The sequence below is a fragment of the Sus scrofa genome, chromosome 16 (assembly GCF_054392235.1).
Source record: "Sus scrofa isolate SSC_HxYL_T2T_F1_AM1 chromosome 16, Sscrofa_HxYL_maternal_Yorkshire_Landrace_v2.0, whole genome shotgun sequence".
NCBI lineage: Eukaryota > Metazoa > Chordata > Mammalia > Artiodactyla > Suidae > Sus > Sus scrofa.
Genome location: NC_139398.1, coordinates 77,884,841 through 77,912,205, shown reverse-complemented (window position 1 = coordinate 77,912,205; position 27,365 = coordinate 77,884,841). Strand labels below are relative to the sequence as shown.

The 27,365-nt window shown below is 46.4% G+C and overlaps 1 protein-coding gene across 3 annotated transcripts in view; it reads right to left on the bottom strand.

The window, feature by feature from the left end:
• The window catches only part of ADAM19 (ADAM metallopeptidase domain 19), a 99,233-nt gene that overhangs the window by 50,510 nt on the left and 21,358 nt on the right, over window positions 1-27,365 (bottom strand). For all 3 annotated transcript variants that reach the window (XM_085001880.1, XM_085001879.1, XM_003134106.7), the window contains exons 4-6: window positions 14,723-14,801; window positions 9,856-9,932; window positions 517-709 (exon numbers count right to left, since the gene is read on the bottom strand). Coding sequence is in view for 1 of the 3 variants with exons in the window: in XM_003134106.7 (XP_003134154.5) it covers window positions 517-709; window positions 9,856-9,932; window positions 14,723-14,801 (349 nt within the window). In the remaining 2 variants the exon portion in view is untranslated. The remainder of the gene's footprint in view (window positions 1-516; window positions 710-9,855; window positions 9,933-14,722; window positions 14,802-27,365) is intronic.

Below are 27,365 nucleotides of genomic sequence, written 5' to 3'. Positions count from 1 at the left end.
GTCACCATCACCCCCACTATACCTGCTGCCCGCCATCCCGGGTGTCATTGAGGCTGCACTGGGACAGTGGGTCCAGTACTTTATTCTCAAAAACTAATGAGCTGGCTGCCTAGTACAGACAGAACAGAGGCCAACACACCAGGATGGAACAAGCTGACAATCAAGTTCATTTAAACCACATACCTCTATTTTTGGAATAAATAAATACAAGCACATTGTGGTACGTGTTATGTGGCTATTCCAAAAAGAGAGGCATATATTTTTTTCTTACATTTTAAAGACGTTTCTCAAATCAGCATCTTAGAGTATTTTAAAAGTAGTGTTTTCCCCCAAAGCAGTCATTCTGTCAAATTCAAGGGTATCTCACACTCAACAATGACTCAAGACTAAAAGAAAAAAGCTTTTTCCTCCTTCTGAGCCATCTCCCTTTAACTTAGAAAGACTCCTGGACCCAAGTAAGAGTCCAGAGAAGAGACAAATCTATCCCTGGGTTGACTCCTGCACTGAGAAACTCACCCTGCGAGGTCGTTTCTTGGTCTGGTTCGTAAACTGAAGGGCCCAATCCCTGGCTGTGGGCTTGGGGTGCTGGAACCCACAGTTCCCGAGGGGCAGCTTGAGATGTTCAGATCTGTAAATAAGGTGGTGGCCCTCGCTGCCAGGAAGAGGCTCGATGATGTAGCTGAGGTTACTGCTCACTGTAATCAGTCCTCTGCAGGTAGGAGAAATAGAACCTCTGGTCAAAGATTGCAGTACTGGAAAAGCCCCTTGCTCAGGCCTGTTTCCCCGTGTACAAAATGGCACAGTTGGTTGTGTTCACTGACTCTTAATCTCATTATGGGGTCATGCACTCCTGTATGAGAATCTGATGCATACTTAAGACTTCCTCTCTAGAGAAATCCATGTGTACATGAGATGCGGTGCACAGTTTCAGGGTATGGAAGCTTATCACAGAGAAGCTCCAAGGTTCTAAAAGGGCTGGACCAGGAGTTTCCATCGTGGCTCAGCAGAAATGAATCTGACTAGGAACCATGAGGTTTTGGGTTTGATCCCTGGCTTCGCCCAGTGGGTTAAGGATCCGGTGTTGCCGTGAGCTGTGGTGTAGGTCACAGATGTGGCTCAGATGCTGCATTGCTGTGGCTGTGGTGTAAGCCAGCAACTGTAGCTCTAATTCAGCCCCTAGCCTGGGAACCTCCATATGCCACAGGTGCAGCCCTAAAAATAAATAAAATAAAATTAAATTAAATTAAAATAAAATAAAAGGGCTGGACCAGGGACAGTTGTTATTTATAAAAAATGGTAGGGCTAGGATTCCAAAAAGCCTCCCAGACCCAAACATGGCATATGACAAATCTCACGTCAGACTTTACAGACTGAGAAAATGACATGCGACTGGCGAAAGAAGGCTGGCCTGGGAGTGAGGAGACCCAAGCCCTAAACATAGCTCCAACACTAAACTGCCAAATACTCTTCCCCCAAACCCTTAAGTCACCCTGAGCCTTGGTTTCCCCATGTGTACATGAAAATGATAGTTTCCTAACTTCACAGGTCCCTTGGGATGATTAAATGGAAAGAGGTGTCATTGTTCTTAGACAACAAAGCTAAACACAGCACCAATGACATGCCTACCAGCCTCAATTTCCCCACGTCAGCCAGGCAGTTCATTGGTGAGGTAACACCCACAATCACACATGGGTGACACCCACAATCACACAATCACACAGACACTAGCCTTGAACTCTAAATAATGACGTGCATTTGTTCATTACATTCTTTCACTCATTGAGTCCTTACTCTGTAATTGAAACGTAATCCTTAGCCTCAAGTTTAATTCCCAGCCCAGTGGAGGACCGTCAGTCCTTCACTCTACAAGTATTTCCTGAGCTCCTGCTATGTGCCAGGCATTGTGCTAGTTGCTGAGGACGGAGTCATGAACAGGACAGACCAGATGCCTATCCTCATGGAACTCAGAGTCTGGTCATTGGAGTAAATCACTACAGTATGAAACAGAGAAGGCAAAAGGCTTTTATCACCATTAACACTGATAGATCGGATGCAGCTGCCTGGAGTGCTGCATCCATGAGGCTTATGGACACTTTATCTGGACTTGATGAGAAAGAGCACCACGACTTATTATCAGTCATTACCACAAATAATCAATGGAAGGGTCGTCAGAATCCCAAGTAGCATGGTGTGCCAGCCTTGCTACGGTGAGATGAAAACCAGACTAGGAGGAGTTTCCATTATGACGCAGTGGAAACGAATCCAACTAGTATTCATGAGGATGCAGATTCAATCCCTGGCCTCACTCAGTGGGTCAGGGATCCAGCGTTGCTGTGAGCTATGGTGTAGGTGTCAGACGTGGCTTGGATCCCATGTCGCTGGGGCTGTGGTGTAGGCTGGCAGCTGCAGCTCCAATTCGACCCCTGGGAACTTGCATATGCCATGGGAGTGGCAAGAAAGGAAGAAAGGAAGAAAGAGGAAAGGAAAGGAAAGGAAAGGAAAGGAAAGGAAAGGAAAGGAAAGGAAAGGAAAGGAAAGGAAAGGAAAGGAAAGGAAAGGAAGAAAGAAAACTAGACAGGGAACATACTCAGGGCCCTGGAGAAGGAAGATCCCAGCAATGAATCTCAGGGGCCCCATGGCATTTTGTGTGCTCCAAAATGCCAGGCCCCCAACCCATCCAGAAAATTCAAAAGCTCCAAGTTCGTCTTTGCCACTCCAAATCAGCAGGACCTCGCTCTTTGGCTATCTCAACTTTCAACCCTACCCCTAGCCCTTCGGGATCTCCACCCAGTTTTTGTCCTTTGGAAGAGGCTCAGGATGATCTCAGGAAAGACAGCACCAGGCTCTGATCAGCTGCAGCCCTTCCTGGAATCCATCCCTGGTTGACCTCATTCGGTTGCCCAGGAGCCTGACACTTCCCGGCTGCCTCGCCCAGGCTGACACAGCAATCCCAGGGCTAGCACCAGGCGGGACACCCAAGGTGCTCCCTGAACTGCTGGGGGTGGGAATGGAGCAAAGAGGGAGGGTCACATCCGCTCCTGAATCCAGACAGGAAAGGGCAGAGGCAGAGCTGCTGCGGGCATCCTGTTCCCAAGCTCTCTTCTCATCTTGCTGGATCAAGCCCCCCAACGGCTACAAACATTGCAAACAGAGGGCTTGACCACAAACCAGCTGATGGGCACTGGGTTATGGCTGTGGAGATAACAGTGAGTGGAAAGTTTCCACTTAAGTTCTAGGCTAGTTGACCAGCCATCACCTGAATAAGCCGCTAGGCCAAAGGGGACAGAGACCACACAAAAGTTTGGTACACAGTGAATAACAATGACGGTGGCTATAAATTCCTGAGTCTTTGCTATAGACCAGGCACTGTGGTGAGTATTTTATCATTCACACCAACTTCTAGGACCCTTACAAATATTATCCTCATTAAACAAAAGAAAAAACTAAGGCTCAACAAGGTTAATTAACTGACCAAAGTCACAAAGGCAGTAAAAACCTAAGCAGTCAGGTTCTAGGTCCTGGGAACCTAACTATGACCTCACACTGCCTCTGTCACAACAGCCCTTTAGAGGGGCTATAAGCAATGAGAATTAGCAACTCTCCACTGAGGTATGACTGGCCATTCCCCAAGTGGCCTGTCTGAAGTAAGACGCCAGCTTGAGAGATAAGGAGACAGAGGTGGCAGTCAGTCTACTTGTCATCTTTAGTCACTGTTTTTTTGGTGTCTGTTTATTTTTAGGGCTGCACTCGTGGCATAAGGAGGTTCCCAGGCTAAAGGATGAATCAGAGCTGTTGCAGGCCTACACCAGAGCCATAGCAACGCGGGATCCTTAACCCTCTGAGAGAGGCCAGGGATGGAACCTGTGTCCTCATGGATTCTAGTTGGGTTCGTTACCACTGCGTCACAATGCAAACTCTCCTAGTCACCATCTTTTGAGAGTTAATGATATCCAGGCACTGTGCTTACAATCGTCACCCTCATTTCATTGTCACATCAACATTATAAAGCACCATCATGGGTCCCATCTAACAGAGAAGGAAACTGAGCCCCAGAGGGTTGAGATAACAAGCTCCAGGAGTTTCCTGGCAGCCTAGTGGTTAAGGACTCAGCGTTGTCACTACTGTGGTTCCAGTATGATCCCTGGCTCAGGAACTTCCACATGTCTTGAGCAGCCAAAAAAAAATGCATTAAATAAATAAGTTGTCATGGGTATGCTGGGGCCAAAGATTTAAGTCTGGCACTCTGGACCCTGTACCTTTAACCTCTATAGTATCTGCCCTATCAGCGAGTTCCAAGCAAATGGGTTGGAGATCTTAGGATCAAAGCTCTTGGAGCTAACCATTAGTATATTCTACAGGGTGCATTAAAAATACAGATGTCCAGGCCCAGCCCAGGAGACTCAGACTCTGTAGGCCTGAGCATCTGCTTTGTGAACAAGTCCCACAGTAATCCCTTGCTCAGCCACACTCAGGAACTTTGACCTGGGGCCCAGGTCCTGGCAGGGTCCTGTCTTTTTACAGAGCTCAGGCAATTCTGTTTCAGGAAGCAGGCACTTAATAACTGGAGAAACACAAGCTCAGAAGGCTACTGAAGGTTCTCCCAGCAACAGGACTTTGTGGCCACTCCCCACCCCTCCCCCACTGTGGCCCCTGGAAATGCTCCTGCGTCACAGTTGCCACCTTCCCTACTGCCTGGGGATGGAGGGGAGGCTGACCCAAGCCCCAGCACAAGGTTCACAGCGAACCCCAGCCAAGAGAATTAGTCCCTGAGACCCTCCCCTGTCACCACCCCCAAGCACTGCTAGCTGCCCTTCCCTGAGCACTCACCAGTCATTTCTCCTTCTAAGCGTCTCAGTTGATTTAATTTGCTAAATGTAAGCACTGGCCGAGCTCAGCGGGGGGGCTCAGGAGGGGGACCCAAGAGGCTGGTGGCCAGGAGTATTTATTCTCCCTCCTCCTGCTCTCCATTCTATTCTTCATTGTTGAGAGCTTGATGCAAATGAAATTGTACAGAGGAACCCTGGCAGGTCAGGCCAGGTGGGCAGCAGGTTTAACTCCTGAATGACTGCAGGACTCGTCAAATGCATCTTTCCAGGAACCAGGCAAGGAAGAATTGCTTCTTGCAGAGTTCCCGTCGTGGCGCAGTGGTTAACGAATCCGACTAGGAACCATGAGGTTGCGGGTTCGGTCCCTGCCCCTGCTCAGTGGGTTAACGATCCGGCGTTGCCGTGAGCTGTGGTGTAGGTTGCAGACGCGGCTTGGATCCTGCGTTGCTGTGGCTCTGGCGTAGGCCAGTGGCTTCGGCTCCGATTCGACCCCTAGCCTGGGAACCTCCATATGCCGCAGGAGTGGCCCAAAGAAATAGCAAAAAGACCAAAAAAAAAAAAAAAGAACTGCTTCTTGGGTATTTGTCCATTCAGAGCTAAACTCAAGGGGATGCATTCTATATCCCGAGGTGCCCTAAGATGTAATCACCCAGTCATCCCTCTTTTCTTCCCCAGAAATCTGCATGTAAGTGACAAGGAGTTACAGGGAGTTTCAAAGGCAGCACAGAGGGGAACAAAGAAGGCACACAGGTGAGGTGGTCCCTCTGGGATGGGTGACAAGGCACAGATGGAGAGCATGGGCTCATGAGTGGGACACATCTGGATTCAAATTCTAGCCCTGCTATCTGCTAGCTTTGAGGTGAGTTACTCAACAAAGCTGCCCCCTGTTTACCAACAATTAGGGTCACATTTTTAAAAACAGCTAACAGTCATTGAGCATATATTATACACCAGGCAGAATAAAAGGCATTTTAGTAGCTATTCAACACATATGTATTGAGAACCTACTGCATGCCAGGAATTGTTTGAGGCACTAGGGATGTAGCATGATTCAAAAAACAAAACAAAACAACAAAGGAAAAAGAGTCCCTGATATCAAGGCAGTTGCATTCATCACCTAATGCAAATCCACCAATAATAGCACTATTTTTGCTCCCACTTTACAGGTGGGAAAACTGACCCTAGAGAAATGGTGCAACCTGTCAGGTTTCAAAGCAAGAATTGTTTGACCCCAGAATCTATACCCGGCGCAACTTACTGATACTGCCCTCTGAAGCTTGATTCTGTACCAGACATACAGGTACCATTTTTTATCTGTTCTGCACAAGGAAGGCCAAGTATTCATTTAAAGGGGAAAGGGCCACACCACTCCTTGGCAAAGGGGCAGACAAGTGTGGACGGATTCCTTCTGTCCCAGGTGCTCCACATTCTGGAAATTGCCCGCGCTCTCTGCAGTGCAGAACTTCCGACACTGAAGGGTCCTTTTCATGGTTTGGTCCTTTTCTCTCCTTTCTCAGGTGAGAGGAACCGAAACCCAGAGAAAGAGGCTTTGGCCAAGTCACCTAGTGAGTTTCTGTTAGGGCTGGGGGCAGATCACAGGTCTCATGCCATCTAGGCTCATCACACACAGGTAGGGTCCTGACAGCACCCTTGGCCGCCCACCTGGACTCAGCAGCCTTCTGCACCGCAAATACCGTCTACAGAGCTGAGGTCCATGAGGAGGAGCAGTCTGGCCAAGGCAGAGACCAGGAGAAAGTGAAAGCTCAGGATCACACAGCCAGGAGGTGTGGAGCTAGATCTGAAACTCAGGTCGCTTGACTCTAAACTGCTCCTTCTAGGCCCTCACGTGCACATTCACACAATCCTCCCCGGTCACTCTCAATCTCATATTCTCTGTCCTTCCGCACAGTCCGAGGCCAGGGACCAGGTTGAGGTACAACCACAGGGACTGTGGAGCCCAGAGTTTTGAGGACAGATTTGCTATAATCTAAGGGAGATGCACCAAACAGATCATTATAGATGATTTACTCTATGTCTTTAAAAGACTTTCTATGCAATTAAACTTGTAAGACATTAGTATACAATATACCATGCAGCCATTAAAAGAATGAGCTAGATCTATGTATGCCTAAGATGCAATGTTAAATTGGCAGGAAAAAACTGACAGAATGGTATGTATAGGGTGATCTCACTTGAATTAAAAAAATCATATATGCAGACAACTGTGTATTTCAATTATGTACACTCCCAACAGTGATTACAAATGGGGAATGAGATTAATTGAAAGGGTGGGACAGGATAAAGAATTTTCACTTCTTTTAGTTTTATGCTCCTATATTACTTGAATGTTTAGCACACTCATCAGTTATGCAATGATAATTTTAATAATTATTTTCTTTATAAATAAAACTGACCAATCAGGCTGAAAAAAAGTTGTTTAACTGCAATCAATACTTCTGCTGATAGACAGTGAGCTGGGGACAGACACACACGGTATCTGCCAAATCCCAAAGTTCAGTAGAGGATACCTCAGCCCAGTACTGTCTAGATTTCCTTCTAAATACTCACTGCCCCATCTTTTTATTGGTGTAGTTTTATAGATATCCGTAGCTGCTACTCAATTCTCAAAGGAGTCAGAGGCCCACAGAAGATTACAAAGGCTTACATTATATATCTGTGACCTTTTTCGGAAGCAGTATTTCTAAAAGGATACCCAAGAAACTGGTAACAATGGCTGCCGTTGGGGAGGCAGGATTCTGGAAATAGGAAGAGACATCTTTTGTTGTACTTTCTTATATTACATGAATTTATTTTCACTATGATCCCATTTTCTTCAATTAGATTAGCTTATGCTTTGGAGAGAAGGGGGGCCTGGAAACACTCTAAAAACTCAGCTGGATTCCTCTACATTTGTATCATCAGCCTGAAAATCCCACTCGGTATAAATCCTACCTGCTTTCTCCCATCCATTCACAAAGAGTATGCCTTCTCGAGTTACCACTGTGGATCAGCAGGTTACAAACCTGATTACTATCTGTGAGGTCACGGGCTGCCTTGCTCAGTGGGTAAAGGTTACGGTGGCAGTGCCCTGAGCTGTGCTATAAGTCATAGATGGGGCTCAGATCTGGTATGGCTGTGGCCGTGGCCAGCAGCTGCTGCTCCCGTTTGACCCCTCGCCTGGGAGCTTCCATATGCCACAGGCGTGGCCCTGGGGAAAGCAAAAAAAAAAAAAAGATCATGCTTCCAGGAGAGAAGAACCATTGCTATGGAGATTTTCCACTGCAGCACTGCTTTAGGAGCCTGCTGCGGAGTGACTTGAGTGTTGCATAGGTCTAAAGACTGCTGCCACTGCAGCTGCTCTTCCTCCAGAGTCCAAATGGAGCCATCTGGCAAGCATCTCCAGCTCTTAAATCAGTCAGGCCCACAGACACCACCTTGGTTTCTTAAGGTGCAGTGAGAAGGCTGGAAAAGTAAGGAGGGTGGACACCCCCAGAGAGAAGCTTGCGAAACAGAAACACATGGACGGCTCAGCCGGGTTTTCCCCTGTCAGCAGGGCTGTGGGAATGATTTACAAGAGGCCACGCCAAGTTCCCACTGCTCCTTTCCAAGGGGACAGAGGAAGAGGCAAGGCGAAGCAAGTCACACCTGCGTGTTCCCTTTCCCCCTTCTTGGGACAGACGTTGTTTACTTGAAGACTGCAGGTGGTGTAGCTAGGCCTGTAAACACCACTGTGAGGCCAGTTGGCTGGGTTCAATCAGGCCACTTGAGCGAGGGGATCTGGGGCCACCGTTATGGTCTCCCAGCCAAAACTTGCTTCCTCCCTAATTCCCTCCAGCCAACCCACCATGAAACCTCACACAGAAGACGTGGCCCGATGGAAAAACAAACCCATAGAATCGACCACATGAAGGGCCTTGCATTGGCATGTGAGCCTGGGTGGGTCTTGGCATCATTTCACTGTTATAAGATGGTAATAATCCTGTGTGAGTGCTAAAGAGTTAACGTAGCACTTAACATTCTGCACCATGCCTGTCACCCATGCCCACTTTACAGATGAGAAACTGAAGGCTTGGGAAATTACTTTTTTTTTTTGCTTTTTAGGGCCACACTCTCATCATATGGAAGTACTCAGGCTAGGGGTGGAATCGGAGCTATAGCTGCCAGCTTATGCCACAGCCACACCAGATCTGAGCTGTATCTGTGACTTATATCGCAGAGCTCACTGCATCACTAGATCCCCCAGCCACTGAGCGAGGCCAGAGATCAAACCCACATCCTCATGGATACCACTTGGGTTTGTTTCTGCTGTGCCACAGCACGAACTCCAGAAACTGCTTTCATATGCCTGTCTTCCCTCCACCCCAGCAGGGCATGGGCATAGAGTAAACACCCAATATTAATCTGCTGAAGGAAAAATTCGTTGAATGAGTCAATCAACAGAAAGGAAGGGTACACAGCAGAAACACCTCCGGCTGGCTCCTGAGGGTCAACCACGTGCATTTCTTCCCAACGCTACCTTCAGTACCATCAATGTGGAGAGCTTTGAATTGGTCAGGGTGGGAATATTTTTACCAGCATATTGGCAGAGCCTATGAATCAAGACTTTTTTTGTTTTTCGTTTTCATAGAGCTAACTTATCAACACACTGGGTATAGGTACCATGTAGTGTAAGCAATTAAAGTCCTGGCAATTAGTATTGGGAATTAGAATACAGGTTTTCTGGATCATCACCTCTTTTCTAAAAGGAGAGGAAGGGGGGCAGTCATCATACCTAAAAAATAATAAAACCTCAAGTTCTTCAAGAAAGGGTACACTCAATTCTAGTGAACTTGTGGAATATTTATTATTATTATTATTGTATTATCATCCCCCTTGTCTCTTCCAAGCTCAGCCAGTCTCAGAGCTGGCTTGTATACTTTCTCAACAGACAGCTTTTCAAAGTCCCTGTCCAAGGCCAGCTCTGCTTGTCCTAAAAATGTCATGCCCAGGCAGAGTGCCAGGTGCCCCGAGCACTGTCAGGGCTTCTTACCTCATTCCCCGGCAGGTGCTGAGCGTGACACTGGACTCTTCCGCCTTCCTCACCGTCCCGTGGTAAAAACAGTGGTCCTAGCAAGGAGAAAGCAGGTGGTCAGACCACAGAATACTGATCACCATGGCAATGTTAGAGTCTCGTGAAGGTCAGGGATGGTTCTAGACCTACCCTAACCTCACCATCTGCAAAGCCCTTTCCAAGCCACCATTTTATTTGCTCCTCATAATGGTCCTGGGAGGTGGGGCAGGCCAAATGCCATCATCTCCACTGAACAGATGAAGACGCTGAGGCTCAGAAGAGCATAGAGATTTGCCAAAAGTCTCCCTGCTAGTTGCACAACCCAGGATTCCAGATCTCTTTCCATGGCGTGATATTGGCCATAGGAAACACTGGCTACTGAAAAGCTGGCCTCTCCGCTACAGTCACCACTGTGACCTCCTGTAAGGGTTGAATATTCCCCCAACACCAAAACGCATGTCTATCGAGAACCTCAGAATGTGATCTTATTTGGAACAGGGTCTTTGCAGATGTAATTATACCAGACAAGCATCCTTACAGAAAGAGGCAAAGACAAAGAGAGACACATACACACAAAGAAGAAGGCCATTTGGAGATGGAGGCAGAGGTTAGTAATGAAACTAGAAGTCGAGGAGCACCAAGGATGGCCAGGGGCCACCTGAGGCTGGAAGAGGCAAGGAAGAATCCTTGTCTAGACTACAGAGGGAGCATGACCTTGATTTTGGACTTCTGGCCCCCAGAACTGTGAGAGAACACATCTGTTGTTTTAAATCTCCAAGTTTACGGTACTTAGTTATGCAGCCCTAGGAAACCGATCGATCTCCAGTCTTCCCCGCCTCCCCTGAGTTCCTGCATGCCTGGAACAGACTTGATTTGGCAACTGCATCCATGGACACTTATGGGTCTGCTGCTGCTCTCTAGCCAGGGTGTCTCAAGGCCATCTGGTCTTCCCAACCCACAGATTCCTCCATGGCTGCAAATCATTATGTGTCAGGCCCGGGGCTTGACCCCGAGACACAACAGTGAACAAACAAAGACACAGCTCTAGCCTTCATGGGACTTATGTTCTTGTGATAGCCAATCTCAGTTAAAAAGCCATACAGACACAAAGATAATTACAAATCGTGAAGAGTGGCTTGAAATAAAGTTCAAGGTGCCAACGTAGTGTTTTATAAGTAGGGTTGCCAGAGCATTCACGAGGCAAACCAGAACCCTGCCGAGAGTGATAAACTGTAAACCAGACAGAAAGACACAAACCAGGACAGTCCCCAACACACTGATGGATGATAACAACGGACACATTCTGTGTAAGCTTCTCAAATTGGTCAAAAGCGATAAGCTGGGTCAGAGGAAAAAGAAGGTAAAATCCCCAGGGCAGAACCAGGTTCTTAAGAAGGTCTTAAGAAGGATGTAAACTGTGTAGTTGCAGGCACGGAAGCTTTATCTTTTCCCACCAACATTCTGAGCCTGAGCAGAGCCAATCAGGAATGTCTAGCATTCGCCTACATTGCAATAGTTCAAGTGATCCAACACCAGGACCACACTTGCTTGTGGCTGTTCCTTGGTCCCTAGCAGGAAGGCATGTGACCCAGGAGACAGCTAACCCGTTCAGGTTTATATTCTCTAGTTGCACCTCCCGCCAGCTCTAGGCATGAGGTAGTATAATTTGCTTTAAATTCATGGAGGGCTTTCATACACATCATCACCACCTGTGATGATAATGCCTGCCAGTTACTGCTGTAACCGTAAAAGCTAGTATCTATCCTGCTCTTGTTCCTGGATAAACACCTCACATCAATTTTTCTTCCTTTAATTCTGGTCACAGCCTTAGGAGATGGATACTATTATTTCCACTTTTTAAAGGTAGAAACTAAAAGTTGGAGAGGTTTTAAGTCATTCACAGGGCCGTGAAGCAAAGCCAAGTCAAACCCCAGCAGCCTGACTTCAGGCTCCATGCTCTGCCTCTCTTAGCAAAAGCAGACCCAGTGTGTGGAACTGCATCTGTCAAAGCTCTATTACTTCCAGCACCAATGGAGACTGAGGTATTAGTCTAAGCCTTGCCACTCACTGGGTATCTCAACTTAGGCCTGTTCCTTTTTCTCTTCTCCTCTCAATGTCCTCATCTGTAAAATGTGGCGTTGGAAGAGATGTTTATAAATTCCCATAAAAATCGGTGACTCATCTTACCCGTCCATAGCCCTGAGAGTCAGATATGAGTGCATCCAATTTTCAGATGAGGAAACCCAACACTACCATGGTCAAAAGGGTTTTTGAGGTCACAGAGCTGGTTAAAGCCAAGACTAAAACCGTGGCTTCAGACCCCAAACTCTGCAACTCATTCGACTGGGAACACGCCCACAGACCATTCCCCCAGTGACCTGACTCAGATCAGGGTCGGAGCCTACAGGCCAGGCAATGGGTTTGATAAAGTTCCCAGAACTCCTGCTACCCCAGGCCAAGTTTGGTGTCGAGTGCAGCCTTCAATGTTTGGGTCAAGTACAGCTAACTGGTTACTCCATTCCTGTTTCTCTCAGAGTCTTCAGCTCCCAAGGAAGAAAGCTAACTGGGGGCCCCCTGGGGCTGGGTGGGAGCTTTGCGAGGGCCCAGGAGCAGGGGATGTGAGAAAACAGCGAGTCGACCCTTACTTCAGCAGGGACGGGCTTCGGTCAACAAGACCTTCAGCAGAGAGGGGCTCTCTGCGAGGCAGGGGAAGTTCTCTCACTCTCCTCTGCTTCTCAAAGACCCTCACGACAGCTCTGCCTAATCCTGAGAGCACAAAGAACAAGTAAACCAAGAGAACAACCATGAAGTCATCGCATTCCTTCTCACTTCTCTGCCCAAGGGGGCCACCCCGAGGGGGCTTTCGTAGCAGGAAGCATGAGCTCATGGCAAACTCATGCACTGAGACCCATTCTTCAGCTTCTCTGGGTCCAGAAGGGCCGGAGACAAGCAGAGGAGGGTATGCTGTGAGGTCACAATGGCAAGGGGATTTTGAGGCATGTCTATCCTCTGCCAGGCTCCCCGGAGGCAGAGAACGGAAGTCTCAAGGGAGGAAGAAGTTTTGAGCCAAGGGGCCTTGAAGAAGGTGTGGAACCACTGCTGGGCAGCTTCCCCAGAGACGAGGAGACACAGGCTACCTGCCTGACACGGGCAACGGCCACACTGCCAACTCCTTCCCCACCCAGGAAGGTCTTGACAGACAAGGCAGCACTGGTCTTCACATGCAACACTCCAACGCAGCCCGCCGGCTGCTCAGTTACTACAGACCTGTGGGATCTCTGGGCAGTTAACTGCCCTGTGTCCCTCTCCTCATTCAAAAGTGATCTGATAAACTCATCTGCACTGTTCAGGACCGATAGCAGCTATCGTTGTCTTCCAGGCTGTTGCACTCTGGCAGGGTCCCATGGGAACCTCAAGTTCCGTGGGATGCTGTCGGACAGGAACTGAGGCAGAGGAGCCTGTCCTGCTGCCGACACACCAGCCCTCCCAGATCTAGGCTCCACAAAAGTCCATTATGTCCAGCCACAAAGGCAAGAGACACTGCTCCTTCTGCTGGTGTCTATCTTCCCTGCTCCTTCTGCCCAGCTCTCTGAGAATGGATAGCTGTCTGCCGTGGAGGGCTGTCCTGTGCCCCATAGGATAATTAGCAGCACCCGTGGCCCCAGAAGCCCTAGCATCCACCTCCCAGTCATGACAATCCAAACTACCTCTGCACATTGCCAAGGGTTCCCTCCGCTGTGGACTAAAATGGTTAAAGAAATCATTAGGGTTATTACACCTAATTAAAATTGGTATAAATCATCATGAAGCATATTTTCTTTGCGTTATGTTACCAACATATTAACAAAAGCGTAAGGAAAGAAATGATTTAAACCAAAATCACACCACTCTAATCCTACAAACTCTATCAAGTTCTCTGTAGGAAAAGCTGGTAAACCACGAGATATGTATAATTTGTGACTTTAAATGTCCATCTGTGACCAAATTTTCACTACTGGTGTGGTGAAGCAAACTAAAAGACTAAAACTGAAAGACCATTTTTAAAATGATGAGTCTTTGTGCAAACATCTGAATTCACCTCTGAGGGGAAAGATATCCAATGTGAAGATAGCAAAATAAAATCTTCACATCCTAAAATGACATTAGAAAGGCAGACGACAAAAGAATACACACTCACAGGAGAAAGAAACAAACACCTGACTGAGTCAGACTACAGGATTACTGGTAAATCGTTTCTTTTACTTAAACTGCTGTTAGCATGTGGGTAATTAACACAGAGCAAAGAAAATGTATGCTTCACACTGATTTACATCCACTCTCTTTATTTATTTATTTATTTATTTATTTATTTATTTATTTTTTGGCTTTTTGCCTTTTCCAGGGCCATTTCTGCAGCATATGGAGGTTCTCAGGCTAGGGGTCCAGTCGGGGCTGTAGCTGCCAGCCTACACCAGAGCCACAGCAACACGGGATCTGAGCTGCGTCTGCGACCTACACCGCAGCTCATGGCAACACCGGATCCTTAACCCACTGAGCAAGGCCAGGGATTGAACCCGAAACCTCATGGTTCCTAGTCGGATTCGTTAACCACTGCGCCACGACGGGAACTCCGATTTATATCAATTTTAATCAGATGCAGCGAGCCTAAAATACTCTGTTTGTTTCACCATTTTAGCCAGCAAAGGGCAGGGGGCACTTATCAAGCAACACATTCACACTGTGGGTCTTCTGTCAAGGGAAATGACTCCTTCAGGGAGAGGACAGTCACTCTGAGCATTTCCTCACTTTCTCGGGTGGTTCTGGGCCAGGGCAGCTGCCTGATAGGTGTTTGTTAACCTGAACTTACCTCGGATTTCAGGGTGGTGGTTCGAGGGTTGCCACTTGGAGTGTAATGGGTTTCTGTGTAGTCTGGAGCAAAAAGGTGCCTGAAAAGAGTAAAAACAGACAGTTGTTCCTTAGATGATGGATTTCACCCTCCTGGGGGGCAGCTGCCAGTGATGCCAACTGAACCTGCAAGACCCACCCCACACATCTCTGCACAGGAGGAACTGAGTGGTCTTACGGAAGGACATAAGGGACGAACAGAAAAATGGGATGAATTTTCCATTCACTGGCATCATCATTTGATTCAGGCACAACCAGATGGAGCTGACCAGCAAAGCAGTGATCTTACATTTTTCCAGGTCCTGGGGAAACACATGTATATGCAAACACATTTACAAAATTTCCCAAGGTCTAAGGACCCTTTGTGTATCCTGATTGATTGTTTTCCCTGGCACATGCATCAACTTTTGGTGTCAGCACACCAACTTTTCTTTAGGGAAATCCCTCCTGCCTGCTACATATTTTGGTAAGATTGTCAATCAAGGTTTCCTACGTGGCCTTAGCCAAGGGTGGCCCAGGCTGCAAGCGAAGCCAGTGGAGTCATGGTGCAAGAACTTAACAGATGGGAGCAATTCATCTGTTCCGCCGTTCCTGCTACATGGATTCTGGGATTTTCCTTTGCCCGTTTGTTTCTGAGACCTAGTGGTTCCGACTTCCTGAGACCTGGTAGTTCTGTGTGTTACCCTTCTAAGAAATTTTTTTTTTTCTTTTCTAAAATTGGACATTAGTTTCTCTCTCGCCACAGACCTCTTGAAGCTGAGGTTAAGAAGACCTCAACAAAGGCAAGGTGACCCCAAGTAACGCTTTTAGAATTTCTCTGAAAGTTAAATGAGAAATAAAAGAGCCGGAGTTCCCGTCGTGGCGCAGTGGTTAACGAATCTGACTAGGAACCATGAGGTTGCGGGTTCGGTCCCTGCCCTTGCTCAATGGGTTAACGATCCGGCGTTGCCGTGAGCTGTGGTGTAGGTTGCAGACACGGCTCGGATCCCGCGTTGCTGTGGCTCTGGCGTAGGCCGGTGGCTACAGCTCCGATTCAACCCCTAGCCTGGGAACCTCCATATGCCGCGGGAGCGGCCCAAGACATAGCAACAACAACAACAAAAAAGACAAAAAAAAAAAAAAAAAAGAAAAGAAATAAAAGAGCCAAATGGATGCTTCAACTAGCTCAGCCACATTCAAAGCAGAAGGAACCTAAAGAAAGTGGTGGTCAGGGAGCGAAAAGTTCCTAATGGAAAGCATCACTAAAACTTGGGGTCTAATAAAAAGGGAATTAAGTGGATCTATATCTACTAATATGGAAAGATATCTAAAATGGAGTTAAGGACAAGAAGCTTCAGGAAAATACGTATTTTTTAAATCCCTTTCAATAACAAAGTAACAACTAGTAACACTAGTGTTTGCATTGACAACAGCTGGAGTAAGGAATGTTCAGGGTCAATGGTGGTTATCTCAGGGGCTTACAGAAGATATTCACATGTAAGTTGTGTATTTCTCTCTCTCTCTCTTTTTTTTTTTTTTTTCCTGGGCCACACCCACGTCCTACTGAAGTGCCTGGGCCAGGTGAACCCATACCACAGCAGCAACCCGAGCCACTCCAGTGATAATGCCAAATCCTTAATCTCCTGGGCCACACAAGAACTCCTAAGTTGTATATTTCTGAAAATTTGATCAAAAAAATTATCATTTATTTTGAAAACTGAAAACATAATCTAAAAGTGCTCTCTAAAAAATAAGAAAATACAAGCTGAGGCCAACACAGAAAGCCAAAGGAATCTTCAGGGGCCACCCTGGTTTTGAAAGAGGTGACATTTCCCACAAGACGGGGTCACTGAAGAAGGTCTCTAGAGTCACTTTAGAGTCACTTCCAGCCCTCAGTTTTAGGACTCCTGATCTCAGATTCCCCCGCAGCCTCGAGTGCAGTCAGAAGGCAAATGCCACGAGGATCGTCTCTGGTGCAATGTCAATCCCTTCACAGTCCAGTCTTGGACAAGAAGAAAAGAAAACCAACAGGGAGATGAAAAAATAAAGCAAAGCAGAAAAGCCAGCCTGTGTAAAGAAACTCCAATTCATGGGGAAACTATGGGTCAGCAGCAAACTTGCCAGATTCTGTCTCCCTTTCTCCTTCTCCTTAACATTTAAGCAGTCGAGGATCCAAGGGGAGTCACCCACTTATCTGAGGGAGATAAACTGTAAGCCCCAGGAGGACAGAGATCATGTGATCTTGCCCACCAGTATATACTGGTGCTTTGCATTTATTCACTGAAAGAATGCCTTAACTAATCACTGAATGAATGAGTGAATGAACGAGTGGATCACTGAGCATACCAGGAGCCTAGAGCATGGTCTGGAGTCTGAGAATCTAAGCTTCAGATCCAGCTCTGATCTTTACTGTCGCTGTAGCCATGAGCAAGCTGTTTTACCTCTCTGAACTTCTGCTTCCTCTCCTGCAAAAACAAGGACAATATACCTATTCAACCAGGGTTGTTGTCAGAGTAAAATGACATAATGCATGAAAAGAGCTTAAATCCAGGCCTGGCTCGGAGTGGAGTTCAGTATAGGTTAGTGATTATCATTATTGCTTTCAACAGGGATTATGATGGGAAGAACCTAGAAAAACTAGCAGAATTTATCTATTTCCTCCCAAATCTCCCCAGCATATCACTTGAGTGATGTGGGGGAAAAAAAAAATGAACTCATTCCTGCAGCCCATTTCCTTGGTCTCTTTCCACAGACTGCATAATGGATAGCTAGTCAGGAGTTCAGAATTCAGTGGTACACCCTGAGTGCCAATGGGGAGACATGAATTTTCCCACAGGAAGTGCACTCTTGGAAAATACATCCTCAGCCTTTTCTGAGTCTTGGGGTGGTGGTGGTGGGGGGGGGTGATATTCATCAGGCAACACTAAGATGCTCCAAAGAGAGCAATCCAGATTGAACCTCAGAGGAGTCCACATTCTTGTCACTTCTCGGCCACATGTCCTCAGAAGGGTAAGCATCTTTCTGCACCTTCTTATTCTGAGGATCTGCCACTGTCATCATGGGACTTTCATAGCCTCAGTGTTGGAAGGGACCTTAGGAGTCATTACGCCAATGTCACTAGACTCTGGGCTCCTTGAACCTGTCTGGTTCAAGGCTTCTCTCTAGCTCTGGGCACCTACCAGGCAGATTTATTTTGTGAAACAGTGGATGAATGAATGAATACATGAACAAACAAATGAACCTTCTACCTTGTGTAGGAATCTACCAGACGGCCATGTAGCACTGGATATCTCCAGTGACAGGGAGTTCCTGAAACTACCCACTCCATTTCTGACCACACATAGTAAAGAAAGTGTTTACATTAAACAAAAACTAGCCCTCTATAACCAGCACCCATTGGCCTCATTCTGTCTTCTGAATCTACATGAAACAATCTGCTCCCTCTTCCATCTAACTACCCTTTCTGGAGCCAACACTATCAGCATCACCTAGGAAGTAGTTAAAAATGCAGACTATCGAGACCCACCCCAGATATTCCAAAGCCCACAGAAACTCTGGAGTTGGGGCCCAACCATCTGTTGTTGGAATAACTCTCTGAATGATTCTGATGTAGAACCCCCGCCCCAGACCTTAACTTCTCAACATACTTTTAAGGCAGATAAACTTTTAAAATATCCAAGTGTCTCACTACCCAAGCCCCCTCCTCACCTTTCTGTCTCCACCACACCTAGATCATTCTGAGCTTAAGAAACCCAGAAAAGTTGCAGTCAAAATAGTACAACTGTGAAGTTCTCTTGTGGCACAGTGGGTTAAGGATCCAGCATTGTCACTACAGTGGCTTGGGTCACTGTTATGGCTCAGGGTTTACTCCCTGGCCTGGGAATTTCTACATGCATGGGCACAGCCAAAACTTTAAAAAAAAAAAAAAATGTTCACATGTATTTAAACATGAGACAATTTCATCTTCACAACACATCCAGGAGGACACTGGGAACTGGGAACTGAAACTTGTCCAAGCTGTCACAGCAGTCAGAGCTGGGTTTCAAACTGTTGGGTCAGACCATACTTTTTATGCAGTTTTCTGCTCTGTTTCTCTTTAGAAGGTGGAAGCATAAAACTAAAGCACTGCCAGCAGTATTCCAAAGCACAGTTTGACAGTGATGACAGGAGCCTTGAGAACCTGTGATGTCACAAAAAGAAGGCTTTTGGCTTTTAGATGTGCATATGCAGAGAGCACTAGGGGTAAGCCAAGCACAGGGCAAGATAAGGGGGAGGGACATAAAGAACTTTAGGACTAAGGGGAGTTTTTCTTGGTTTGTTTTTTTAAATAACAACCCTTTCCCCAAATGGGGTTGCGGATGTTGGCCAGCAAGGTCATCCTTCCTTCTAGAAGCAAAAGCAAGGGTCATGTTTCATCACCACCATCTGCGCAATTTCACCTAGTCACAAAACACTGCTTTCAAAGGCTCCGCACTGCCCCCAGCTAAGCTGATCTATGCCCACATGCCCAGATGGTGCCCTGGCTCTGCTCTTGGGACCAAAGGCACTATACCCTCAGAGACAGGGCCACAGGGTCACTAAGCAGCCCAGCTCAGCCCCGCCACCCCTTTTTGGACCACATCTTGTTCTCATCTCCTCTCTGACAAGGGCCTGGCTCAGCAGATCTGCAGGAAGCCGTCTCTCACCACCGGAGTGTATTAGGATTTTCAGGAAATGAGTTGTGAGTGATGTGCGTCCAGGAAAAGAGAAGAACTGTCCAAGATTTCCCACCCCGCCCCCTCCTTTTTCTGGCTTTGATGAAAAAGTAATTTCTTTTTTTTTTTTTTGTCTTTTTGCTATTTCTTGGGCCGCTCCCGCGGCATATGGAGGTTCCCAGGCTAGGGGTCGAATCGGAGCTGTAGCCACCGGCCTACGCCAGAGCCACAGCAACGCGGGATCCGAGCCGTGTCTGCAACCTACACCAAAGCTCACGGCAATGCCAGATCCTTAACCCACTGAGCAAGGGCAGGGATCGAACCCGCAACCTCATGGTTCCTAGTCAGATTCGTTAACCACTGCGCCACGACGGGAACTCCGAAAAAGTAATTTCTGAGGAAATGCCTCCCGCGCCCATGCCAAGCTCACAAGCCCACAGGCAGGAAGAAATCCCACATCATCCCGATGCTAATACCAAACAGCGCTGCAGAGCTCACTTTGGGAGAAACCCTGGTGGCTCAGACCCCAAAGCTCTGGAGCACAACTTATATCTTCTGAATTCCAACAGGGAAAATAAGCTGTCTCCCAAATACTAGACTTAAAATATAAGGTCAGTTTCCAATGAAGGACAATAGAATTGCTCGTGGTGGCTGACAACTGTACACGTAGCCAGATGCACCCCACCCCACAAAACACACTGCAGTTGCAAAAGTCCTGACCCACCTTTCTTGAGACTCACAGCCTTCAAACCCAGAACCATCCCTTTAAGGATCATGCACTGTCAAACTAATTTCAAATGCTCTCTAAGCTTCTCTAAAACTCCCCCTGGGGAGAAAGCATCAGCAGGACTAAAACAAATTTGCAAAACATCCTCTCTCAGCTCAACCCCCTCCCCCATCCTACTGTTTCAGATAAGCAAATAAGTGAAGACAAAGTGATAACAATTTCCAAACTACCCCGTAAAACCACCTACACAGACATGCTCAGCATAAACAAACACCACTCTGCCCAGCCCAGTTCCTGTTCTTACTGACACCACCTTCTCTCAGGTCTTGCTCCATCTTAGCTCTTTCAAGAGTATGGGGGCACTTAGATGCTGGTGACCCTAGGGAGGTACTGCCTTGCTGGTCCCTCTCATTTTCTCTGGAGGGGCTTCCTCCTCACCCTGACCACCACGCTGGTGATAACATAAGGCATTTTCATTTTTCACTCATCCTTTGAATGCCAGCATCCTGGGACTTGGCCCAGTAACACAACACCCGGAAATGCTGTGAAAAAATATAAAATCCCAGGCCCCAGCCCAGCCCCACTGAGAATTATATTCTCTAGAGAAGGACTCAGAAATCTCTATTTTTTAATAGTCTTTCCAGGTGATACCTTTTCAAGCTCTGAGAATTCTCCTGCTCCACTAGATCAATTTAAACATTCTAACTTCCTTTTCTCATTTCTAGCCTCCGAATCACCGTCTCAAAACCTAAAGATTTTGAGCACTACCTAGAGAGAAAGTCCAGGCTTGGAAAAGTTTGGTTTGAGCACCAGCAGCACCACTTTCTAGATGACTGTCATTTCAAACCCTACCTGGAAATGAGGCAAAAGATCACTGCAGAGATCACCAAGGCGCCTTTAAATTGTCATACAAGAGCACCCTTAAACTGCAGGCTCTAAGAGGCCTGATTAAGGCAAAGGGGATGAAGCTTTGAAAGACTACTTACAATGAATGAGGGCAGCTCTTGTAATGCCCTGTAAAGTTAGATATTAAGAAACATGTAAAAACCTAACAGGATACAATAGAGATGCAAATGATTTCCATCTAGTAGAAAAAATAACTCCCAAGATTATGATTTTATTGCCACTAGGATATTAACCAGTTTTGTTTCTAACTGAACAATGTTATCTCAGCATTCCTTTTTTCCTATTGAAAAAAACCTATACACACACACACACAAACACACACACACATACACTCTATCCAGCCCAGTGGCTGTTTTTATGTTTTTACACATAGATGTGTGGGTTTTCCTTACCTATCTAATGTTTAAGCCAGTTTTATCATTTTGTTGATTCCCCCTTTAATGAGATAAATAAAACTTTGACAAGTGCTCACTATTTGTCTTTGTGTGAGAATTGTCTTCACCTGAGCCACCTAGATTCTGTCGCCTAGACTGCAAATGAACAGTGTAATAATTATGATAGCACAGCCCCATTGAGAGAAGCAAATAATAAAATACATTCATATACTAGCTATGATGCTTATAAGTTCTGCAAACTTGGGCAAATCAGCCTCTCTGTGGCCCAGTTCTCCTATCTATAAAATGAGAGAAATGATAGAATCCACTTTATGGGATTGCTATAAAATGCTAGAAGAGTGTTTGACTATGAATATTTGCTAAAAAAAAAAAAAAAAGAAGAAGAACTGGGAAGAACTTCTGAAAAGCAGAGTGCTGTTCTAACATAATGGCTAATGCTTGCCCATATTTGGGACAAAGTAACAAATTCAGTAAGTATTGTTTTGTTGTCTTTTGTTTTCAAGGAGTAAGAAAGAAAAGGGGAGAGGAGACAGCTCAAGCTGTCTCTGAACCAAGATTTCCAAAGCAGTGCTCATTCCACCTCCTGACTCCAAAGGAATGGAAACAAACCAACATGCCAAAGGCATGGTCCTAAAGCCAAATAAGGGACTGACAGTCCAGGGGCCCACAGGCAGAGGCATTCCTTTTTGAGGGAACAGAAAAGCCCCAGAAGGGGGAACTTTAAAGGTCCCTCCTGATAGAAAGAGCAGATCTCCTCCAACTCCACGGACTCACCTGAGTCAGCATCTTGGCTACCAGAGCTCCAGCTCCAGAAGCAATGCTGCCAAGCAAGATGGTGCCACCTGCAAGCCTGGCATAAAGCTGAAGCATGTTGTCTCTAACCTTCTATTAAGGAAGTTTCCAAATGATGCATTAAATCAACACTCCCTTTCACCAGTTGCATCCCATTACATCTTCTCCCAGTTCTGACAAGACCTGGCACCCTTCCGACCAGCTCCTGGTCCTATGTTTTGCTTTAGTGTTGTTGACCAAAGGATGTTTGGATGAGCAATGTTTACTCCTTTAACTAGCAGGGTCTTTATTTAATCCTCCTCAGGCCTTGCTCTTGGCTGCCTCCACAAAGATGAGTAACCTCTCTGTGCAAATAGGCCTGACTTCTTGGGATCAGGAGGCTTAACTGTCAGGGACCTGAGAGGCCCTAAAATGGCTCACCCAAGAAGAGTTTACAGGTTTATTTTGCAGTGTCCTGTAAAGTACTGATGATGGGCATTTATTAGAACCGGAAAAAAAAATAGTTCACGGAAATGGGGTACAGTCTTTACCACTTCTGTGAAAAATAAAAAAGTGAAGCAGTTATTGTGGCATCTAGTTTTGGTAAATACCAGAGTGTTTTATCAGATTAACCTGAAGGAAATAGACAAAGAGGTAATGGTTAAACTTTACAGATAAACTCTGCGGATAAGACACAGGAGAAGCGAAGAAAAAGAAACTTTACAATCACAGGACCCATGAGAATATACTTATTTAGAAAAGGGGGAATCGGTGGGCCATCCCATGAATAAAAGCAGACAAACAAAAAGCAAAGGTCACAAACTAACCTTTCCTAAATGTGGGGTCTCGGTCCTTTTTCAGGCTCAGATTAAATATCCCAATGACTGTGATAAGCCTTTGATAAGAAACATGGTAAGTTTCTTAGCATCTTAAAGCACAAACCAAAGAGAAGGCACAAGCCAAGAAGGTTAGAACTTGGAAAGCCCTCCTAGGTCATAGCGGACACCTGTGGTCCTCAACTGCCCAGCCTCCCTGCCACTTTCTCGGGAAAACAGAGCCTGATTTGCATTTAGAGAAATGCCCCCTTCTTGCTGCATGCTGACTGGGGCCACCTGGAGTGCGTCAGAACAAGCCAGGACAATCAGATCGCATTTCACCGAAGATGAAGTGTCTACCATCTCAAAAATGGTGAAAATGGCTGTGCTGAGTCACGCCAGCGATGGCACCTGAAGAGACTGTCTGTGAGTTCCTAGACCCTGTCCTTTTCAAGCCGCAGTTCTTCTGCCTTTCCCTTGCTCTCTGTATTGCCTCACATTCTTTCCATAACGTTTTTGTGGCTCGGACAGGGGCTTGTGAATAAATTGCAGAGTCTACTGTGACAAAAACATCTTTATAAGCCACGCACTCTGTTCAATGACCCCCTCCCCAACACACTCCACTCTTGGCCTTTTCAGATTCATTTGAAAAAGAGCAAAAACAGCTTACCAAAATCACACAATTATATTTTGCTTCGAAACCCATCAGTCTAAATAAAGTTAACATCAATGGTAGATGATCCAAGAGTTAGGCCATCCAGACACTCAGAGACAGCAGAGAGGAAGGATGTTCATGCAACCTCATCAATAAATGCCTATTAAGCTGCATAATACAGTACAACTGACAGGGCATGTGGCCTCAGGAAGACCAAGTTCCTCCTGGCTTAAATTCATCACGTTTTTGCTCTGGGTTCTTGGCCAAGTTGCAGTACCTCCTCAGAACACAAATATTTATTGAGGCCAATTATGTTCAAGGCAATGTGTGAGGGAACATGAAAGAGGCCAGCACAACCTTCCCACCCTCCACTTGCTTCTGCCATCATGAAGATAGAGGCGGCTGAAGAGTGACAGGTTACGCCACTGCAGATGTACCACTTTAGCATTAGGATCACTGTAAGCTGAAGGTGACTGAGAAGCAGCAGATTTAAGAAAAGCTCTCTGCCCTGCTTCTATGTGACTAAAAGCAGGACATAAATTTTCAAAGGTGCCCCTCCTCATCCCTTTACCAGGAAGGACAAAAGTTAACCACCAGAAGACAACGTTAGACCCATCAGTCTCGAAACAGCACCAGAGGAAACCACACAACAAACTTTACTAACTAGACTTCATCTACCACTCACTTCTCAAATATTTACCTTCCTACAGTTTACTGACTTTAGAAACCTAAAACCTCTTTCCTTGGTTCTGTCATTTCTCTACAAATGTATTGCTCTTTGTTGAAGATGCTACAGAAGCCTAAATTCTAACAGTGTTACTCATTTTTTCTCTGATTATCTCCCATGTATTCATGCTAGTAAACTTTTGCTTGTCTCTCTGTTAGCATGAATTTGTTACAGGGTTCCTAGCCAAGAACTTAGAAAGGCGGAGGGGAAAGTATGTTCCCTCCTTTCCAAGGTCATCTGTGAAAGAACTTTGCAAACACTAACAGGCCACACAGAAGGTAGGTCCCTTGACAACGAGTCACAACCGATTTTCCATCCTTCCTATAACTGCTGCAAACCAAGCTGCAACCAACTTTAAATTTCCCCTAACAAGCTGCCTACACAACTATGAAAAAAGGATGCCTGTGCATGAGTGTGTGTGTGTGTGTTGAGCATAGAAAGAGCTGCCTAGGGAATCACCCTTTCCACAGCCATGTCCCTATCACCACAGAAATGAAAGGCCAGTTTAACCTTTGCTTTCTTACCCAAGCCCCAAATCCATCATCAAGAAGAGGTAAAGAGCTTCTAGAATACCTGGAGCCTGACATTGTTCCCAACACTCAGATCTCCTCTTTCTCTAGCTCTCCAGTCTCCCTCCAGGAATCCCTTTCCATGACTTGCCCTTCTTTTCCTGGGAGGGGGAGGGCTTTGGAGAAAGAAACCATGCCTGATATAATGAAGCCATTATAGACCCTTGGCCCATCTGGATCTCTCTCCAGGGAGACTGATGCAAGAAGAGAAAATGTGGAGGCCGCCCGTTTTCTGGAAACCCATAACCTCGGGGGTAAAAGGAGGAGGAAAAGAAGACAGTGGGACACGTGGGAGCTATGGAGGGACTGGAAGACAGCCACAAGTACAGACATCATAAAGACCCCATTTCTCATTAAATTGGCTGAGGAACGCCTGGCCCAGCTCCACCCACTCAATGATATCATTGTTTTCAACAAAAGCTGGTTTGAGAACCTCCACGGAGGCCCCCAGCAAGGCCTCAGCTGCAGGAATGGGCAGAGGTCTCACTAGCTCTGGGGGATCAAGTGCTTAGAATTGTAGATAAGGAGGAAAGACTATTTAAGAGTCCAAATTACAGAGATAACCAGGGTAGGGACAGACTTTGCTTCTGCCAGGACTTTTAGGGTTGTGACAAGAGTACAGATGCTACTTTTCACATAGATTTTATTAGGGGGTCCCTGCCACAATCCTGCAGAGTTGGTGACTGGAGATTGTTATCTTCATCTAATGAGAAAATTGAAAATGTGAGGAAAAAAAAAAGTGGCATGTCTGAGTTCTTACCACAAGCTAAGGACAAACCTAGGGACACGTACCATTGCCCTGCTCAAGCCAGGAACCTCATATTGGCCTTTGAATCCATTCTCTTCTCCAGCCCATCCAAACCATCTTCCAGTCTCTTTGATTTCACCCTATAAATATCTCTAGAATCTATCCCCTTCTCTCCATATCGCTTCCTTGTCCCTAAATTACACCACCACAATTTCTTCCTGAGATTATCATAAAGCTTTTGAATGGGTCTTATTATTGTCGCCAGTCTGACCTCTTCAAATCCATCCTCCACACTTCAGTCTAAGTGGTCCTTCTCACATGCATGTTGGATGCTGTCACTATCTGACTTTATTTTTGTCTTTTTAGGGCCACACTCGTGTCCTATAGAGGTTCCCAGGCTAGGGGTTAAATCAGAGCTGTAGCTACCAGCCTACACCAAAGCCACAGCAGCACAGGATCCAAGCTGCATCTGCAACCTAAACCACAGCTCATGACAATGCCAGATCCTTAACCCAGTGAGCAAGCCCAGGGATGGAACCTGTGGCCTCATAGATGCTAGTCAGATTCCTTTCTGCTGAGCCACAATGGGAACGCCCATCTGACTTTTAAATATTCTTCATCAGCTTCCCATTCCCCTCAAAATAAACACCCAAGCCCTTTAAGAGACCTACAAGGCCCTTCAAGGATTCAGCCACCTGGGCAACTTCTCTCTCACCATTTCCTTCCTCCATCTTGCTCTCTGAACAAGAACTTTTCACCATCAAAAAAGGCCTTTGAAACCTTTGTTCAAAGGCCACTTGTGTTTCTTGGAACCCATTTCCCTTGTATAAGCCAACCCCACCACCAACTCTACCACCACCCTACTCCTTCCTTTTACTTCACTTCCTCCTAGAAGCCTTCCCTGACCCCAGTCCAGGACAGGTCCCCCTTCTCTGGGCTCCAGCCGGACCCTCCACATCCTCCATCATACCTTCCTTCCCTCCTGCCCTGCGTTGTTCAGTAACGGTGAGTTACTGCTCTCCTCCACTAAGCTCTAAGCTCCATGACGGCAGACTGTGTTTTGCTTGTTGTTGCTCTTCCAGGATCACTCAGGACCTAGCCCAATGCCAGCAATATAGCTGGCACTCACAGTATTTGTTGAATGAAGGAAGAGAAGGTAAGAGAGACAGGAAATTAAGAATTCCCAATGAGTACTTCGGAGCTCAAGCCAGGTATGTTTGAGACTCTTGGATTCTTTGACCCAATATCTGCTCCCAGGTGAATGTGAGCAAGACCCACAACTTGCTCCAGGGTGCCCCAAAGCCTATTTATTTGGTGTTCAAGGTGTCAGCCAAAGGTCTGCGTATGTTGCTGAGTTCTCAATCAAGAAAGAGTAAAGGTTACATTCTCAAAACCAGAATATCTCCTGGGTGAAATGCAAATGTGGTTTCATTCTCAGGACAGTCCCAGTCCAGAATTAGCTTCTTCCTCCCATAAACTTTCTCCCAGGATAGTCACGCTCCATTCCCTGAGCACAAAGGTTGGAGAGGAGAAACATGTCCAGCTTCCAGGGAGCCTGGGTGAAGACTTCCAACACACCCCTGAAGATGAACACAGAGTTCTGGAAGGTGGGACTTGCA